We start from the raw sequence: 19,777 nt of genomic DNA, 5'->3' as shown, positions 1-19,777 counted from the left end.
GTTCAGAGAGAGTTTTCCAAATGTGCTCCAGTAAGATTTTGTGTTACAAGTTCATGCTGCTGCTCTTACAGTTCAAATGTTCTGAATTTGGACAAGTTGAGTGTTTTTGTGAGTTTGCTTTGTTTTGGTTGGTTGGATTTTTGAAAATCTATTAAACACTACATATTTCAGAGTAGAGAATGGCTACCCCCCGTGTCAAGATGCAGAGAACATGGCGCAGAAGAGGAGAATTGTTGAATTCACGTTCTCTCTCCAGTGGCTTTGGTGGCAGTAGTGAAGGAGCGGCCAGGCTGTGTGCTAATGTATCATGTAACAGGGAGCTGGGTGAGGTGTACTGGGGCAGGAGAGGTGGGAAGGCCCCTTTGGCATGTACCAGTCATGGCCATGCTGTACTTTGGCAGGAGATACACAAGATTCCCTGCCGTGCTGTGCAGTTCCTCTGCAGGCAGGGCACGAGATTGATGTTCACGAAGGAACAGCATGGAGAATCAGCACTGAAATAGTATGAAAAGGTATTGCAGTGAGCCAATTACTATTACTACATGGGCTAATCTGGGCAAAATTTATATTAAAGGGCACTTATTTCCAGCACTCAGGAAGTTGATAGCATTCCCATCTTCCTTACGGAGCTGGACCCTACTGCCATTCTTGCAGCTGGAAACAGGATACTGCAAAGCTGCTGTGCCAAATACACTGCTGCCAGTCTCAGAACCTCATTCCAGTTGCTGGGAAGCTGCTAAGGAAGCCCAGCGTTGTATGTCCTTTCGCAAAGAGGTGCAGTAAAGATGTGTTGGTAGCATACTGTTTTCCAGATAACAGGCCAGTTCTTCCCATCACCTGCATGCTCATTCTGCTCCTAAAGCTCTCTCTATCTGTAAAAATCAGTAGGACTGACTACTGTTGTAGCAGTGTTTTTCTGTTTTCACATTTCAGTTTTAGAAAGAGTTGTGACTTCTCCTGGCCAGACCTTTGCTGCAGGCAGTCTGGCAATACAGTCAGTGCTAATAGTAGTAAGCCTTTTCTGGGAGCATCCATACAAACTTCGAAATGTCTTCTGGGATACGAGTAGTAATTTCTTTTTTCTTTAAAAAGAGTAAAGGAAAACGTTCTGCAGAAATTTTGGGTGAAGAGATTTTAATTGATGAAATTTCATCATGAAAACTCAAAACCTAGAAGAGAAGTGCCTAATACCAGGTCTTCAGTAGTGTTACCTGACGACTATGGAAAGGACTTTGACAGATGCTGCTGAAAGTGTCCTAGTTGACTTATCTGGAGGTTAAGCATTGTGAACCTGAGTTTGTGACCGAGCTTCAGGATGTTCTTCTCTTGAATCTCCTGTTTTCCTCTAGGACTTGCTATAGCAAGCTTAGAAATTTTTTTATAAACGAAACACAAGCTAAAACAGCTTTTGTGGACAGATCTCATCTTGACGGGAAGGCCCTCTTGCTGCATTCCTCTGAGTCCCTTTCTACCAAGTTGCACCTTCATTGCTGGAGACTTGAATGCTAAGGTCCTGGCTTTCTGGCTGAATTAATACTGCCTCTTACTCATTTTACTCTGTTCTCTGGGGACCGTGCTGAGAGAAAATTTAAGAAAACTACCATAGGATTTTCTTCTGAAAATTGGCTGAATTATACAAGCATTTCTTTCTGTTGACATCAATTGATTTAGCTAAGAATTAGAAGGCCATTTCACTGCTGCTGTATGCAGGAGTCTTGTGATAGGTGATGGAGAGGGGGATATTTGCATGCTTGGTTAATGAAGGACCATGTGGGATGCGTTTGGAAGACGAAAGGAGCCAGATCTATCAGCATCTGTACCGCTTGTAGATGCAAGAGGTGAGCATATGCCAGCATTGTTTCTGCATTTTAAACTCACTGCCAGTGGAGCTAGGTGGCATGTGTTAGAGTGTACAGCAATGTGTAGGCAGTCTAGAAGATTAGTGGATTAGTACTCAAGTGTGAAATCAGGAGTACTGTAACGTGATGGTATAGAAACCCTGCAAAGAGCAGACTTGGCAGGATTTGGCTTGCAATGCCAGAACAGATTCCCGAGGTTGAATTGTGCAGTCTTATCCTGCAGGATTTATTTGGTGCTTGGATTTAGCTAGGCTGAAGCAAATGAGGAGAGAAAGACTTCACCTCTTTTACATTTGTGTAAGCTGACCTCTGCTGTAAGCAAAAATATATGAGTACGATTATACTAATGGTATTCCCTGTACCTGTATAGTGTACTCTCTTAAGTGGAATTAGCTTGCTATGTTTTTGTAAATTTTACAGATAGTAGTACTGAAACTACCAGAGCCTACCTCTGGCAACTGGTGTTTATGATTAGAGCTGCCAAATACAGAAAAACATGTATTGCAAACATTAATTTGAATTCTGAACAGCTGTTTGATTCATGTTCATGTACCTCTGTTGTTCACTGTTTGCAAGCATTCATGCAAATGGTTTTTTGTCTGCATTAATGCAGTTCCTTACGTGAGCAGTCATTTTCACAAGCAAGTAATAGTCTTTGTGCGTGATGATGTCACTGTAGGTGCTTTTGGGTTTGACTACCCCTCCCCTCCCAAATTTAAAACTGTCAGTTACACAAAGAGCAGAATAATTCAGTGTATTATAAGGAGCCAAGCAACCACCTTGATTAGTTCACAACCATCTCTGCTGCTGACGTTTATTTAGCAGGTAAGAAAAATGTCTTTAAAAAAACGAAGCTTTGTTTGCAGGCTAAGAAAAATACTTACATTCAAAAAGGATATTAATCACAACAAATAACCCAAACATGTTGGCTTGTGAGCATCAATAGTCGTGATTTGACTGTGGAATTATTTGCCAAGTCTCCCTAGAATGTTATAGTACATGCTGACTGGCCAGTGGGTGGGAGTTGTTAGTGATGAGTACTTTGCAGTAATGTCTTATGTGTAACATCTGTTTTCTGCATCCTCCAGTTCAGTTTGCAGTCATTTGCATAGAAGTGTTTTATGTTCAAAAGTGAATCTGTATTGTTGCTACAGACTTTAAATTTTTCTGTATTTTCAGTTGATACATTTGAGACAAGCAAAATGCAGTTTGACACATAGGACAGTTATTTATTTAATGCCCACCTTTGATGTTTGTTTTTGGTTTTATTTTCAGATAAGAATTTTTATTCAGGTAGACTTTATCATGAAATGTGATCAAGTGTCAAGAGGAAATTAGTACAAAATAAGGTTTCATAAGTAAACCAAAGAAATAAGAAATTGGATTTCTTATACCCTGTCCCCCAGTCCCTTCTACTCCAAATACCAGTGTGTTCTTGAGGTCTTTTTCCTCTTGATTTTTCTGTAGTTTTAGTCAATAACTGATTTCTGTAGTAAGGCTTTTCTCTAAATCATGAGGATATATAATTTGAATAGGGCTCTGCTTCATTATTTCGTATCTTTTTTAATGTTTACTGCATACAGTACATGCTTGATGTTTATTTCTTTACAGGTATGGTCCGTACTTGTTCAGTGTCCCAGATGATGGTGTATGAGCTGTATACTATAGCACTGAATTTTGCAAAACATTTATTTGAAAATTTTGGCTAGGATGAAAAAATTGTTGGATTCGTTTTTGTGACTTGTCCTGGTTTTACCTGGGACAGAGTTCATTTTCTTCTCAGTAGCTGGGTCAGTGCTGTGTTTTTCAGATTCAGTATGAAAATGATGTTGACAACACACGGATGATTGGGTTGTTGCTAAGTGGTGCTTGCTTTTTCAGTGGGTGTTTTACCTCTGCCAGTGAGGAGCTGGAGGTTGGTGGGGCATGGCCAGGGCAGCTGGCCCAGACTGGCCAAAGCAATATTCTGTAGCATGGAGTATCATGCCCAGTATATAAACTGCCCATGAGTGTCAGTGAAACACTGAGGATATGGCAGCTTAAGTTAGGTTTTGTAGAGCAGGTTTGGCAGTGCATGTTACCATAGTATCATAAGAAAAAAATTCTCTTGGGAGCACAGGTAATGAATGCACGGTCACCTGTGCAATCACTCAGTAATTCTGACATCACTCTTTTTAGGCCTTTCACTGGGATTTGGAGATACCTGCTATCTTAAGAAGGTATCCAAAGGGCTGCTGCAATGAGATTGTTATCAAGATTCTCTAAAATTTCCAGCCTTTTTAGGTACCAGAGAAAGTCAAACCAGCCAGGCTTTTATATTATTTCACTTCGTAGGTTCCAGATAATACTGTGACAGTGTGAAATGAATCTCCCATATTTACGTGGGATTTTTATCTTTTAGTAATAGCATATTGCCTCTGAAATTTTTAAGTATCGAGTGCCTTCCAGTTATCTGGCATCGTGGGAAGGCAAAACCTGTTGCCATGGAGCTTTGAGGACTTGCTTCACCAGTCAGCATACCTGCAGCTACAGAACTGGCTAAATGATCTCATTTTAGGAGTATTTTCATCAGAGTGGAAGAAAAATAGGAAGTGAAGGAGGAAAAATTGGATGGGGGGTGTTTAAGAAAGAGACATCCTTCTCACAGCCCATAGCCATCATATGCTTCTGCTGTGTCGAGTTGTCACTTTTCTGAAGAGTCCTTAACTGTGTTAGGTGATTGGTGACCTAGAGCTCATAGCAATGTGTTAGCTTATTTTCCTTGCTTTAATACCGTCCCTCTGTTTCCACTTTGTTTTGCCTTGCTATGGACTAATGCCACACTGGCATAGTGAGAAGGATGGCAAAGGATAATGTATCACATCACTGTGCAAGGATTTTTTTTTGTTGTGAAGGCTATATCTACAAACGGGAAAGATTCCAGTGTCTGCTTGTTACTCAGTTGTGTGAATTGGAAGGATGCTGCTCCAAATCAAGTGTAGCTACTAAACAGCTGTTTAGTCACCATCTGGAAAGGTCTGTTTCTAATTGAACCTTTCAAGCCAACTTTCACCCTTTTTAACCAATTGGATAAGTATGATATAGCAGATCTCTTTACCTGTAGCTAGTTGTAATTTTTCAGCCTCTGAAGGCTGAACCTCGCTGGTGCCTTAGTGGAAGTCCAAGAATACTGATTGAACATCCATTTGTTTGTCTTAGTCATGTGCTGTTGTTTGGTTCCTATAGTCAGACATGGACTTCTGTGTACTGCATTCTATACCTGTATACATTTGCTCACTTCTTTTTAGAATATACATATTGCTGAAGTGCTTCTGTGTATTTTAGAGTATTCCCTATATAATGGTAGTCTCACCTAGCCTAAGTGACTTTTGTTAGCAAAATTGTATCACTGCGTAGTTACATTACCCTTATGATTCCTCCTATCAGTTACAGGATTTGTTTATAGTTTTGCTTTCCATTCATGTACTGAAAATTTGACTTGTGTAAGTCTTTCGGTACCTTGTACCATTAGACCTACCTCTCGGGTCTTCTGTTCAAATGAGATTGGACTTGCATTTCTTTGTGACTGCAGTTGCTTCAGTTGATTCCCCAAAAATCTGAATTTACCTATGCAATTGTAGTTACGGTGCAGGACAAAGAACAATTCAGTTGAGTTCTCTGTCCTGGTTCCTCAGTTGTGCACTTAGGGAACCCTTAGTGATATCACTAATTTTGTGGCCTCAGTGCTGTTAGAAGTTTGACTGTTGCTTATTCCTGTTGGTCTTCAGCATATATCCGTGTCTTCCACTGGGATATATCACACAATGAGCAAAATAAGCAAAATAATGCTTTCATAAACAACATTGGGTTGTGTGTCCCCTGCTGGTTATGTCCTAGTTCTGGAGATGTGGATCTCACTCAGGTACTGCAGGATGCCTGTGTAGATAAGGCTCACAGATAAGAACATGCCTTTTGCACTACTGTGCAGATGTGCTTCTTTCTGAGGAATATTGGCTTATGGAGCAGCATCTGTTTATACAGATGTTATTCTAAAGGGATCTCCTGCTGGTACATAGTGTGTACAAACAGCTTTAGATACTCTTTAATCTTTAGCTCTGTGATAGCCAAGCTCTTGAGTAATGGACGTGTCTCCTTTCGCCCATGTAGCATATTCCTGGGGAGACTTGATTACAGAGAGATTAGAATCAACAGATCTCAGAAAAGTGGCAACACCTAAATTTGATCACAACTACTTTGTCAAACAACCTTCTCAGTAATCTTCCTGGAAGAGATTCAGAACAACAGACAACAGTCACATTAAATATATGTGATGGCTAGCTATGCCTTCTTTGTGTTGTGGTGATGCTGAGGTTCTGCAGTATGCCTGTACCTCCTGTACCTTTTCTTGATCAGCTAGCAATGCAGAGCTAACCTGTGTCATAAGCAAGGATCCTGAGACCCATTTGTTACGGTTATGTTAGTGAAATGGCTTTGCTGCTACCAGATTGTGGCACTTGTTGCAGATGTAGGCCATGCTAAAACCAAGCAAATTTAAAACCCTTTGGTGTAAAAGTTATTTGTTTCTGCTTCTTGCTGGGAACAGTTCTGGCTGTTGACACTGTCACTATGTGCAGCGACTTTACTGATGTGCAAGACGCCGTGTAGTCATCCAGTGACTGTGTGCTTTTACTGGTGGGAGACAGTGTCTGACAAAAGGGCTTTTGTCTGGAAGTTGTCTCAGGGTATGAAATGAGTTCTTGCTCTCTGACTGGCTGCACACTCATGATGATCACAGATGCTAGGTTTGCCTTGCAGTGCAGTTATGACTTACGGTCTTCGGACCTGGAACTTCATGACTCCTGTAGCCACAATTTCAATGGGTGCACACATGGATTTGACTTAGGTCTCCCTTGTACGATAAACTCTTTGTCAGCTCATTTCTCACTCTCTTCACTGAGATGTTTGAGTGTAAGCATTTTCTTTCTCACACTCCAGCTGCTTCTTTACCCTCTTCTACAGTCAAGCTATAATCCTGTGGATTTGATATTGCAGGCTGTTGCCATGGAAATAATGGTGATTTCACAATTTCAGTGCTGTAAGCACTGCAGGAGACAATGGAAAAGGTGGTTGGCAAGAGATATAGTGAGGATATGGGGGACAATTCAGAGGAGTTGTTTCTGAACCTGTACTTAGGGGGTGACTCTTTATAATTGTGAGGTTTCAGTGTGTGTATGTTTAGTTCTTTTATCTCTTTCTCTCTTTTCTTTTTTTGTAAAAGTATTTTTATTAGAAGCTGGTTCATAAAAATGCATTCTTACATTTTTGCAAAGGTTATTGCAAAGTGATGCTAAATTCTCCTTTCTATGTCCTCAGAATAAAAATACAGTACTTTCTTTGCAGTTTATAGTAATTCATTTTTGGACAAAAGGGCAGAGGTTGAGATCTAAGCAAGTTCTGTTTGAGTCATACATTTAGCCTGAAGAAATCCCTTTCAGGAAAACTATTTTTTTTCATAAATAGTAAAACAAGCTGAGAACATCATGGTGAGCATATGTATTTAAAGCTGTCTGTGTGACTGACTGTATGAAACCCTAATATATTTGTTACTTAATTTTTAGTGTGCTCTGCATGCAAACAAGTTTGGTGCTGAAGATCATCTTATGCAGCATCTGTTCTTAGCATTATGTCAGGATTCCACATCTATAGTGAAGTCTTTTCTCCAAATTAGACACGTCCATAAAGGTAGAGTGAAGCTTACTGGAAGAAATAACTATGTTATAAAATGAATTAAACTGGCAGCTTAACAAGCTGAAGGCAACTGACATCAGATGAGAATTTTTGATACTAAAAGCCTAAAAGCATCAAACAGCCTTTTTTGCTCAGCTATTTATGGCAGCATTTCACCGATTAGCATAGTCAGAGACTAGATATTATCTGCAACTTTTAACTTGAGATCTTAGAATAAATTTTCAATCTGCACTAGGAATTAATCAGTAATGAATGTGATAATAAACTGTTCTTTAATTAAAGATAGAGAAAAAATCAGATGTGTTAAAATTATCTAAAAATGGCATTACAATTATTTCAATCTTTTTCTGCCTAGTATTCCATAAATGGAGATATGAAGATCAGCTGTTATATATGAAAGGGAAACAATAAGGAGTGTTCAACATGACTCTGACTTTGTTGGGCAATGTGATTAGGAAGTCAGGTTGTTAAGGATGGATCCACTCCTTTGATGCTTGTGTGAATGGAAATAGTCTACTTGTGTGCCAGTAATCATATCTGAATTTCAAAAATTCTCGGCAAGAAATTTCTGAGTAAATTAAAATGACAAAATGAGCCAGAACTGTTTACATAGGGGCAGGCCTGGAAAGATGCAAAGTGTCTCATTCAGCCTTCAAATCTAATTGCAATTGCAGGCATTTGTTAGTACTGAGAATTACATAAATCAGACCTTTAAAATAAATCAAAAGAAACAATGAGGGTTTTTTTCTGAACTGTATTTATTACAGAAAAATTTTTGTCATGTAACGTTTCTTGGTGCCAAGTGTTGTATAAAAGTCCATTTTTGACGTATTACATTGGAGTATTATGCTTGACCTAAATTTGCTGCATAACTGAATATATATGTATTTATGTATAAGATTGGCAATAGAATTATCTGCATTGGTAGAATACAACTAGCATTTACTTTCTGTCTTAAAGTCAGTGAGATATAAATACACTGATGATAGGTTGTGGAGTTGTTTGATTCCTTCTTGGAAAAAATGTTTAAAACTCTTGGTTAAGGAGCCGTTCAGCTGCAGGTAGTGGGATCTGATTGATAACGTGAACTCTCTCGTGATCAATGGATTGGGAGACCTGCAGTAGGTGGGTGTGTCTCATTGTGCCTCATTGCTCTGTTCCTGTTACAGGTGCATGGTGACAGCATCGCAGCAATGAGCGGAATTTTAAAGAGGAAGTTTGAGGAAGTTGGTGGAACCTCACCCTGTTCATGTGTGTGGGAATCAGATGAAGACATTTCTAGCAGTGAAAGTGCTGACAGTGGAAGTAATGTCCATCCATCTGCTTCTAATCATTTTACTCGTAAGTACTAAAGGGGTGTGTAAGGCATGATACAGCTTCTTGTACAAGCTAAGAAAGGTTCACTTTATGTGTTAGAAATACAGTGAAAGCTATCTACTTTTTTGAATTATTTTTTCTGTTTTATTACATTTAAATGCTGGCGCTGTGAGGAAGTACTTACTTTTGAAAAAAATTCTATTTCCTCTGGTAATTGTTTCTGTGAAAGTTTTTATGTCAGAGTGAGTTTCAGAGGAAATTCCACATTTGTGCTGTATTATTCACATCTGGTTACTGTGACATGTTTTAAGTACACAGGAGAATGTCTTCCGTTTTGGGTGATGATTTGGGGAAAGGGGGAATATTGGCAGGAACTGACTTGGAGACCAGTGCCTCACTTGGCGTTGTGTGTTCAGAGCTGAGAGGGGTGTACACAGTCTGTGACAGAATCTGATCAGTCATCCTGCCACCTAAGCCAATGCAGCCATACAGCTTTCAGTCTTTTTCTTTCACTGGTTTCAGGGGTAAACGGAGGAACAAAATTGTAATCCTTTAACTATAGATAACTTAGTAACTACACTAACTTTCATATAGGAAGAATGGCTTTATTGGAGTGAGCACTGTAACAGATTGCTACTTACTTAAGGTATTTCAGAGGCTCTGGAATTTCTCATTTTCTATTAGAATACATCTCTTTGCAACCAGATTCTGGTTTTCAGATTCCTGTCCTGTGTTGTGGTTATTTTCTATTAGTCATCAGCTTCTGTAAAACCCAAATGCCAAATTTATTAACAGTCAAAAATCTCTAGATGTAAAGTGAATATTTGCAAGAATATTCATTTTACATCTAATAGGATTATTTACAACCAATAAGAATATTTGCAAGTAAATATTTCTTCTGTGAGAAAGTTGCAAAGGATTGGGTTGCATAATGTTTGATTATGGAGCAAAAGAAGAGAACATGCCTTGCTGTTGCAGACAACTCTAGTATATTCTTACTAGTATATGCTATACACAAAACAGCAGGCTTTTATGATATGTAATATGTTTGCTCTAGCCTTGTCTGAGTTCAGTGTAAAATTCTCACCCCCTCAGCCCACCTTATGAAATAATGTGTTTATTAGATCACATACTCCATGAAGTCTGGTCTCATACAGTGTGCCCAAAGCCATTCTGCTGTTCAAAAAAATCTAGAAATATTCATATAAATTCTTCCCACTCTTATTTATCATTTCTTCTCTAAGGGGCTGCTGACACACACAACAGCAATCTAAAAAATCCTCTATTACATCATGAACTTCAGTAAACCATGTCAGTAGAGAGTAAGTCTTTGAGATAGTAGAATGTTATAACAGTATTTTATAAGCTGTGTGTAGATTAAGGCTGTTGTTAATAATTAATACTCAGTATTATACAATTATATTTATCTTCCTGTGGTAGCCTGTCCTATACAAAAATAAATGTTGTGCATATCCAAATCAATTAAATGATTATAGCAGCCTTATCTTGATTTTCTTCTCCTCAGTGGCATCTGTGGAAATGAATGTGCCTTTTTCAGAATTAAAGATAGAAGTGTTCATGCATGTATACACATGTGCATATATTTATAGTATGAGAAAAGCATAACTGTTTATGTGTATGTGCTTTTTCAAGTGACATATATGTTCCTGTGCTTGTGGACTTTTGTATGCACACGTGCAGTAATTGTGCTAATGACATACAGAAGCCTTGAGTGATATTGTAAATGTAAATTCTGTGACAGAATGCCATAGAGCTGAAGAGTGAAAAGCTACAGGGTTTTATACATATTTTTGACTAGGTTCCCAACTAAGGTAACAGAAGAAATAGATTTGTCTCTCTCCCACTGAGGTTTAGGGATCTGTGGGAATTGGGTACTCTTCTAATAAGAACCTTGCATATAAGGCAGTTCATGCAGTTCTTTTTAAAGAGATTTGTGGGGTTTTTTCCTTTGTTCCTTGTAAAAAAAGTTTATTATTTCACTCATGGGTTGTTTGCTGGTTATTTTACTGGAATATGGATTTCAATTTGGTTTTATTTCCTAAACTCATGGTTAGGGAAGTTAACATGCAATTTTTTTGTCTCAAACTTTGTCTTGGGTGCAGCTGGAAAGTTCCTCTGTGTATATCAGTTACATTTCAGTAGGCTGCTGAAGCATGTTACAAGTATGCTCACCCTACCATTAGATGTAATCCTTAAGCAGGGTGGGAACAGGGGTGTGGTGTGAGCATCTGATGTTGTTTAGCAGGTCTGGAAAGTCCTAGATGCTGTCATGATAAAACAGAGTTTATTTAAGGCAATTCTAGGAAAGCATAGGGAATCCAAGTACCTGTTTTCTCTCTGTTCAAAATACGTGTACCTAGTTATTTTGAAAGAATAAATTAAAGGTACAGAGGGACAATTTGTCAGAGGAAACCAGCTGAAACAAAAAGTCCCTTAAATTTCTCCATAAAACTTAATTCAAAGCTTCTGAGATGGTTATTTTAAGATCAGAGTACTTCCACATCTATATTGCTGCTTTTCGTGTTACTAGCAGTTAAGCTAATCAGTTTGCTCACCTGCAGTGAGGCCAGTTCAGTAATATTCCTGTGTATTATGACTATTTTCTTTTCAGCAGGGTGATCTCTGCTTGCAGTAAGGCAGCCCTGTCAGTAATTATGAGGTGTCAAGTGGTTCCAGTAAAAGGCAGGAAGAACTCTGGAATTGAACTTGGTCTGTGACGTAGCTCTGGGAGATGGAGAGGGGAAGACTCGTGTAGCCTGTCTTAGCCAGGAGTAGAGTTATATTTTATGGAGTTTCATGTCATAGGGAAAAAGCCTGAGATAATGTTTGGAATGGAGCTGAACCATCCTGTGTGGGGCAGAAGCCTGCAGATAGAAGTCTTTTTCTGAACAGCATTTGTAAGGAACAGAAACTAATGGCAATATAGATTTTTAAAGTGGTTTGTGTCAGTTTAAAAATGCCAGAATTGGGATCTCAGGAATGCTGAGAACATTGACCAAAAGCCACTCCAGGTTATCTAAGATGTGTGGTCAGGTAAATTCAATCCCCTTACAGCATAAGCTTCCATTGAATGTTGTGAGAAGAGTCTGTTTGCTGTTAGTGCAGCCAGCGTGTAGAGCAGGAGTGATGAATGCTATTACTTTCCAGACTCCGAACAGATTATAAAAACCAATAATAATACCTATTGTTATAATATTCTTTGTTTGATTCGGGAAACTTGTTGACTCTGTGGTTAAATTCATATAAATATATCCAGCACAAAAACATGAGCCTGCAGACATTTTCCATTGCTCTGTTGTTATGTCATGACTGACTTCAGTTTTTACAGTTTCTATGACAACTGTGATTTTTTGATTGGTAAAAAATCAAGCACTAAAGGATTTTTGGAGCTGTAAAGCATTTTTCCATCAAAGGAGTAGAGTGGAAATATCAAGATGCTTTTCACTAATCAGGATTGAAGTTGAATTGCTGTCTAAATGTGGATACCTGTTTGTGGCAGGCTCCACATACACTAATTTTTCAGATAGAACAGATGAGAAAATAGCCCTGTTGCAGTTGCCAAATAATTTTCTGGAAAATTAATGATAATTTATGCTTACAATTTAAGACATTCTTATTTTTCAAATCATGAGGGTATTGACATTCCTGTGTTAACCCTTAAAGAAAGGTACTTTTCAAGACATGGTTCAAAGCAACACAACTGGATTTTCTGAGATTCTTAGGCAATTTTTGCGAGTCATCAGCAAAATGGTACTTTGATGGGGACTAATGATGAAATTACAGTAGATGGGAGTCAAACAAAAAGGAGATGACCAGAATGTACAGGTGAACAATTTGTGGTTACTGGGGAAATACAGAGAGGAGCTAATAAAGAGCACATCAGGGTTGAAGACAGCTTGCAGACTGTGTCATGTATGAAGGAGGAGAGAGAAGGAGGTCCCCGAAGATGAGGAGCTCAACAAGCAACAGGGTGTTTTTCAGTAAGAGCAGGAGAGCAGTGGTAACAGATTTTACTTGGCAAATATGTCAGCTTGCAGAAAGGGCTGCAGATTGGCTGGCTCAAAACTGGGAAAAGGAGGCGGGGGGCTAATGAACAAAATGAGAGCGAGCCAGCTTATCAAGATCAAAGGAATTTAATGCTCCGGGAGTTTGCAAATTCTTACTCATTGAAAGTGACTCATTCTCTTTCACTACATTGATGTATGTGCAACCTATTTCAAAATCTTACTTCAAAAAACGTATTTCAAAAATTAGAAAATTACTGGGAAATGTTGATTTTGATTCTACAGCACATCTGTATCTGTGCTGCATTTATTAGAGAAAAGCCTTGCACTCAGAACATACCTCTAAGGCCTGGTCTGTATTCAGGAGTGGGCACTGTCAGCGGGTCTGGAACCATCTTTTGCCAGCAATTCTTAGTTCAGAAGGATGCTAAGACAATATACGGGATTCTATTTCCTGATTGAATGTTGTCTGTGAGATTGCATAATAAAAATTAAACATTATGGTTAGATATTGTCCTTGATTTGTTCTACAGAATTAAAACCTGATCATATCTTAGTCACTGGTTTTAGACTTTTTATAGCAGCTGCTGTCTCTAGATGCTATTACAATATGCAAAATAATTTTAATAACTTTACAGTCTCATTTATAAAGTCAAAGAATATGAAGTTTCTTTTTTCTCTCACCAGTGATGCATGTAATTTTAGAAATACAAAATCACTATGACCATGGCTTTTTTGACAAAGGGGGATTAACATGCCTAAGATCACAGATTTTCAAATTCCTTCAGAAGTTTTCCTTTTCAGCTAACTTTTTGAACTAGGCTCAGCTAACATACTTCTCTGGAGAAACTATAAGATTGGGAAGTAGGTGAGTTTTATTTTAGTGAAGACTTGCTCCATGGTCTTTGTAAAATAAGATCAGAATTTTAAAATGTATTTCTAAGGGTAAAAAAGCCTTAAGATGTCTTGGGTACTAAAAGTAGCTGTGCTTTTTGTCAAGTAAAAGGAAGCATTATGATAACATTTGGATACCAAGGAAAGCTGTGGGTGGCCTGATACCATTACACTACCTTCTGTAGGGAAATAATTGGTGAATCAAATCACAAAGAAGGGGAAAATGGATTTTTCTGTTACCAGTTTGAAAAATGAATCTATGAATAGATTCATTTTTGTCTGAAAAAAAAGTTTCATGCCTGCTTTCTCCTGACTGCTGCATCCTAATGCTCACTTTTATTCCTAGTAAGAGTCCCAGTGGCCTTCAGCAGCTTTCTTTGAATTGCTTTATGTGCTCTTACAAAGCAAATGAAGCTTCAGAAAGATTATTGCGATATCCTCTCTCCTCATCTAGTGCCATGATTAGTACATATTCTTCATTTTATGCTAGACATTCTACAATGTCTCCTAGCAGTCAGTGTAAAGATGGTTTTAAGGATGTTTTGAAATTCAAAGCCAAGTTAGATTCAGTGCTTTTGACAGTGTGTTGTCTTACTGACCAGGTTGGATGGGACCCTGAGCAGCCTCATCCTCATGGCTGGCATCCCTGCCCAGCTGGAACTAGATGATCTTTAGGGCTCTTCCAAACCAAACCATTCTGTGATTGTCCATTGCAGTGACCTTTATAACTAATTTCAGACTGTAGCCCCCTCAGTACAGGTGCCATTGTGCAGGGTTTTCTCCTTACTGAACGTTGCTCTGCTGTTCCTTGCTCTCATTTAGCCAAGCACTAATGTAGCAGTAGGGATGACTGAAGGGAGTGAACTTCAGAAGGACAGAAACATAAAGGCACTACTGGTGGTGGATTTTCTAAAAGAAGTTCCTTCCAGGGGCTTCACCCTGCTCAAAGGTTTTTTCTCTGTCAGTTGATCCAGCTGTTGTTTGTATGAACATGCTGATCTTAAGTCTCTAGCAGTGAGCTGGGAACAGCCTTCTGTGGGGTTTGGCTTGGTTGGTCTTTTTGTGGTTTGTTTTAATAGACTAGCAGTTCTGCTTGCAAAGCACAGTTAACAAGCAGATGAACTTGAGTAGTTTTATCTTGATGCTTTGTAATGAAACCATTCTAATGCTTACAAGAAAGATGCCAACTGTATTTTATCTCTTTTTGCAGTCTTACCAGCCTTCAGTGGTCGAGTTTTATATTCTGATTTTTCTTACATCATTTGTATTGTACTAGGACTTTTTCTCTCTACTGGGACCTGGACCTGCTTAAGATGAAAGCCTGTATCTGCATACAGAAAATACAGACTGATTTTCTCCAATATAAACCAGCAACCACATACAGTAAATGGAAACAGTAAAACTGTGGTTGCTGCAGGGAGGAATGAATGCATGGAAATTACTGACCCACGGGCAAAGATTTCAAGAACTTTGATTGAAACATCAGGGAAAAAGAAGTGTTCTGCTTGCTGGAGGCTGTATTGACTTCTTCCTTTCTTCTTCCTCTGTAGACCAGCCCCATCTCCCATGTGTATTTTAGTCTTGCTGAGATGTCCTGGTGCTCAGGGCAGTCCCCTGGTGTGCACCGAGTGAAGGTGTATTTAAGATCCCGATCCTTAAAGGAATATAAAAAAATGGAGTACCAGTCCTCTCCCTCCTACAAAATACTCTAGTGATGTTTTCAGCAGGTGCAGTTAGGAGACTATAATAACAAGCTATCATTTCTTTGGAGTTTGCCAGTCCAGTGAATTAAGAACAGTTACATTAATTGTTTGATTCTAAAGCTTTCATGAGCTGTCTCTGTTCCCTTAAGGGTTTCTCTGTTTGGCTTCCCAGCAATCTTGCTGTGGTATCTTCTGTTCATCTACCTTTTCATTTGTCTGTTTTGAGCTTTCGAGAACTTAAAGCAAATTGAGGGGATGTGCTTCTTCATAGATGGTATTCAGTAATATTGATCATCATTCTTTTGTTCACTAAATATGCAGCATTTTTGGTGTTCTGATTGTGTGAATACTGATGCTAGCCTACCACAATTTATTTGTAGTACTAACAGCATTAAGGCATGTGGGTAGCATCCAGACCTCAAAGTTCATATTTCAGAGTTTTTGTAATACCTGTAGCAAAAAAAGCCCACAAAAAACCCAACCAACCTACCAACCAACCAACCAAACAAAAAAACCCCACAACAAACAAACAAAAAAATAAAAACAAGAGAGAAACCAACCCAACCAACCAAAAAGAAAAACAAAACAAACAAACCAAAAACAAACAAACCAAAACCCAGGGGAGAAAAAAGCAAACAAAAACGGGAGAGAAGATAAGCAGCTCATTTAGTCTGAACTTACATAATAGTGATATGACTGTTCTGAAGGAGAAAACCAGTTAGCAGTTATCAAGGACATTGGCTTGTCATCCTGTTATTTCCCAGTTCACTATCAAAGCCAATTAAGATTCTTTTTGTAATGTGGACTCTTTTGTATTTTAATGAATTCATCATCAAGTGTGTATGGCCCAGAGTAATAGTGGTGAGAAGGGGAGTTTCACCATCAAACTGATGGAAGACTCAATGACTTCATCCCAAGTGAGGCTTCAGCTGTTATTATCCGTGGCTCCAGCCTTGTTACATGACTCGTTTTCAATGGGTGCTTGTGTGCAAAATAATAATATGCCAAGCCATTAACCCCCACTTGCAGTGAAGGTACTGAACCTGCACTGTCACAGGACTTGCTGTGAGATTATCAGACAGCTTGACCTAATGGTAGTGCTTATTGAAATTCTGAGTTACTGATGTTTAGTGAATTGCTCTGTATGAATAGTTTTTGTATTTGCAACTTCTTGTAAAGTTGTTTTTCTCCCTTCTGGAAACTCCAAAGGCTTTAGATACAGACAAAGAACAGATTTTTTTAGTACTGAAAAGTAGGATTTGTGTGTTGTCAACTGGTTATCTGAGTATTTTATTTAGACAAGGATATTAGGAGATGCTTTTGAAAATGTTTAAGCAGGAGAGTTGTATGCAACAAAACTAATGTCAGTTCCAAACTCTTTCTTCTTTTAATTGAGGTGTGACTGCTAGCAAAGAAAGCAGCCATAGGCAGTGGTCATCTATAGAGCAATAGTTCAGCAGTGGTTACCATGACAACCATAGGTGACCTACATTTTACCAAAAAGTGATATGTGGCGGGCTTTTTTTTTTTTTTAATGGAGCATATCCATTGACTTCTACTACTATTTTTCATCTTTTACATATTGTTTTACTTAAATAATATTCTTAGGTTTGAGTGATTAGTGTGAAATGGACATAAAAAGTTTTGGAGCAGAGATACCATTTCATTGTTCCAGTACTATTTAAAATTGGTAGAAATGTTTACCTTTGCTGTCATGCCCAATTGTACGTTCTTAGGAAGAAGGTAACACAATTTAATTAATTACAGCTGCATTAAAATAATGTATTATTTGTATGCTTACCAGTGTGTGGTTTATAATGGCTTGCAGTGGAAACACTCATTGTTGTAAATTTATCTATTTCACTAACATTACAAGTCAGTAGGCTACGGTCTGAATAAAGCTACCCAAACTTTGGACTTTGAATAAGCATCAAAAATGCTTTTGGTTGTAGTAAATTCATCCTGTCATTGCCTTTAAGGAGAATTTTCTCAAAAAATGAGACTATTCTGCAGACAGACAGAAGAGCAGCTAGGAGAGATGACAAAATGTGACATTTCAGATAAAAATTGAGTTGGCATTTTAAATATACATTTCTTACAATGAGATTAACACAGAAGAGGAGGTGCTGGGTCAGAGCATGTGCCCAAGGAAGTCATTAAATGTTGTGATTTGTCTAGAATTTCTCTTGCAGATGAGCCAGGCCTGGATTTTCATAAGATTTTGTTAAAATAGGTTCTTCAAGAAAAGATTTAATATTCTTCTTTAATATTATTTTTTAAATCAGAGTGACTTTGGTAGTCTTCAGATAAATACAGTATTCTACTTTGAATTATTTATTGTGCTTTGTAGTGTGAAGGAATCTTTAATTTCACAATAATGAAGGACAGAGAAATCTACAATAGAGGCTTTTGAGACCAAATTTTATTTTTCATAACTTAATGGACTTTCATACTAATTACAAAAACCCTGTCATAGCCATGAGAGTCTATCATGGCATTTTGTGGAACTGCTAGGCTGAGGTGAATCTATCCAGATCCATTTCTTGCAGTCCTTCTTCACTGTTCCCATGTACAATATTATATGCATCCTGCAGCTGATAATGGAACCACCTCCTTATGTCTCCTGTATTTTCCATTTCTCCTCTCTGCCCCACGCTTCTTTTGTACCCTGTTTATTGCTTTGAAGTTTCTACAGCCCACTCAGTTTCATCCATACTGCACGGCATGCTTTGTACCATCACTTCAGTCATGTGTTATTAGATTAGCTATAGTCATTTGTTTGCATACCTCAAAAAAGAAAATGGTTTTTGTTTGTTACCTTCTTTCCTGCTTCAGCAAGCTGGAGTTGTAAGCTCTATGTCCATTGTGTACACTCTGATACATGCAAACAGCAGCAGTAGTATTGGCAAGAAATATTAATTACTTGAGTGAAACAGCCAGTGCTAAATGTTTTTGGGAGTTGATGTAGTTTGCCTTTGTGTTGCCAAATTTAATTATCACCTAAACTTCCTGTATCATGATCAAAACCATTTTTTCCTCAAATCATTTTGCTCCTAAAAATTCTTACGTATTCCTTAAGCAGCATGTCACAATAGCAACATTGCAGCCCTGAATCTCAAGATCATAGCTGAGACAGGATGTAAGAGCAGTATGCCCAGAGAATTATGGCCTGAGCTGAAGGAGGATGTGAAAATCACCAGAGTCTAACTGGAGGCTGCACCAAAGCTAAGACCAACTAAGCTAGGATTCCTACATTATTTTAAAGCTGGATCACAAGTGTTAGGGCAGAATGGAAAGGGACAGTGTGCTGGATTTTGCTGGGGCAGAGTTAACTTTCTGCAGTGGCTGGTAGGGGCTGTGTTTGATTTGTGCTGAGCACAGGGTTGGTAACACAGAGATGTTTTGTTGCTGCTGAGCAGGGCTTACCCTGAGCCAAGGCCCTTTCTGCTCCTTGGACAGCCACTCTGGAGAGGGGCTGGGGGTGCCTGGGACACACAGCTGGGACAGGGGACCCCAGCTGACCAAAGGGACATTCCAGACCACACAGCATCATGGTCAGAGTATGAACTGGGGGGAGAAAGAGGAAAGGGGGAGGACATCTGGAGTGCTGGCATTCGTCTTCCCAAGTCACCTTACCCTAGATGGGGTCTTGCTGCTAGAGAGCTGAGCCTGCCTATCTGTGGGAAGCAGTGAATTAATTCCTTGTTTTGCTCTGCTTCCATGCATAGCCTTTGCTTTCCCCATTAAACCCACGAGTTTTCCAGCTTTTACCTTTCGGTTCTCTTCACAATCCTGCAGGTGGGGCAGTGAGCGAGCGGCTGCCCAGGGCTTGGCTGCTGGCTGGAGATAAACCATGACACAAACAGGCACCTCCAATGGCAAAGCTGCTACTGTCACTGCCTTGGGCCACCAGCCCCTCCTCTGTATATGATGACCATGATTTTGCAGTATGGATTATATGTTAGCTTGGTTTAGTTTTGCTTTTCCAAAAACTATATCCAAAAATGTATTTTAGAAAGATATCCAACCTCACTTTAAGGATTTCAACAGATGGCAAGTCTGTCACCTGCCATGGTAAGCAGGATTAATGTTTAATTGTCCTTGCAATTACTGAATTTTGCTCTGCTCAGTGAAATACAGGAAGGTTTTCAGATTCCCTGTTGTGTCAGAGCAGAAGTACCTCTTGTGTACCAGAAATCAAATGTGCATACTGGCTGCATGCTCAAAGGTTGTATGATCATTTATTTTTGAT

At 38.9% G+C, this 19,777-nt stretch overlaps 1 protein-coding gene across 1 annotated transcript in view; it reads left to right on the top strand.

Annotated features, from left to right (window-relative positions):
- CSRNP3 (cysteine and serine rich nuclear protein 3) overlaps positions 1 to 19,777 on the top strand; it is a 98,772-nt gene that overhangs the window by 20,852 nt on the left and 58,143 nt on the right. Inside the window, exon 2 of the mRNA XM_063400608.1 lies at positions 8,756 to 8,927. Within this exon, the coding sequence (XP_063256678.1) occupies positions 8,780 to 8,927 (148 nt within the window). The 5' untranslated portion in view covers positions 8,756 to 8,779. The remainder of the gene's footprint in view (positions 1 to 8,755; positions 8,928 to 19,777) is intronic.

This window comes from Prinia subflava, chromosome 6 (genome assembly GCF_021018805.1).
Source record: "Prinia subflava isolate CZ2003 ecotype Zambia chromosome 6, Cam_Psub_1.2, whole genome shotgun sequence".
Lineage (NCBI taxonomy): Eukaryota > Metazoa > Chordata > Aves > Passeriformes > Cisticolidae > Prinia > Prinia subflava.
This window is presented reverse-complemented; position numbering and strand designations above follow the sequence as displayed.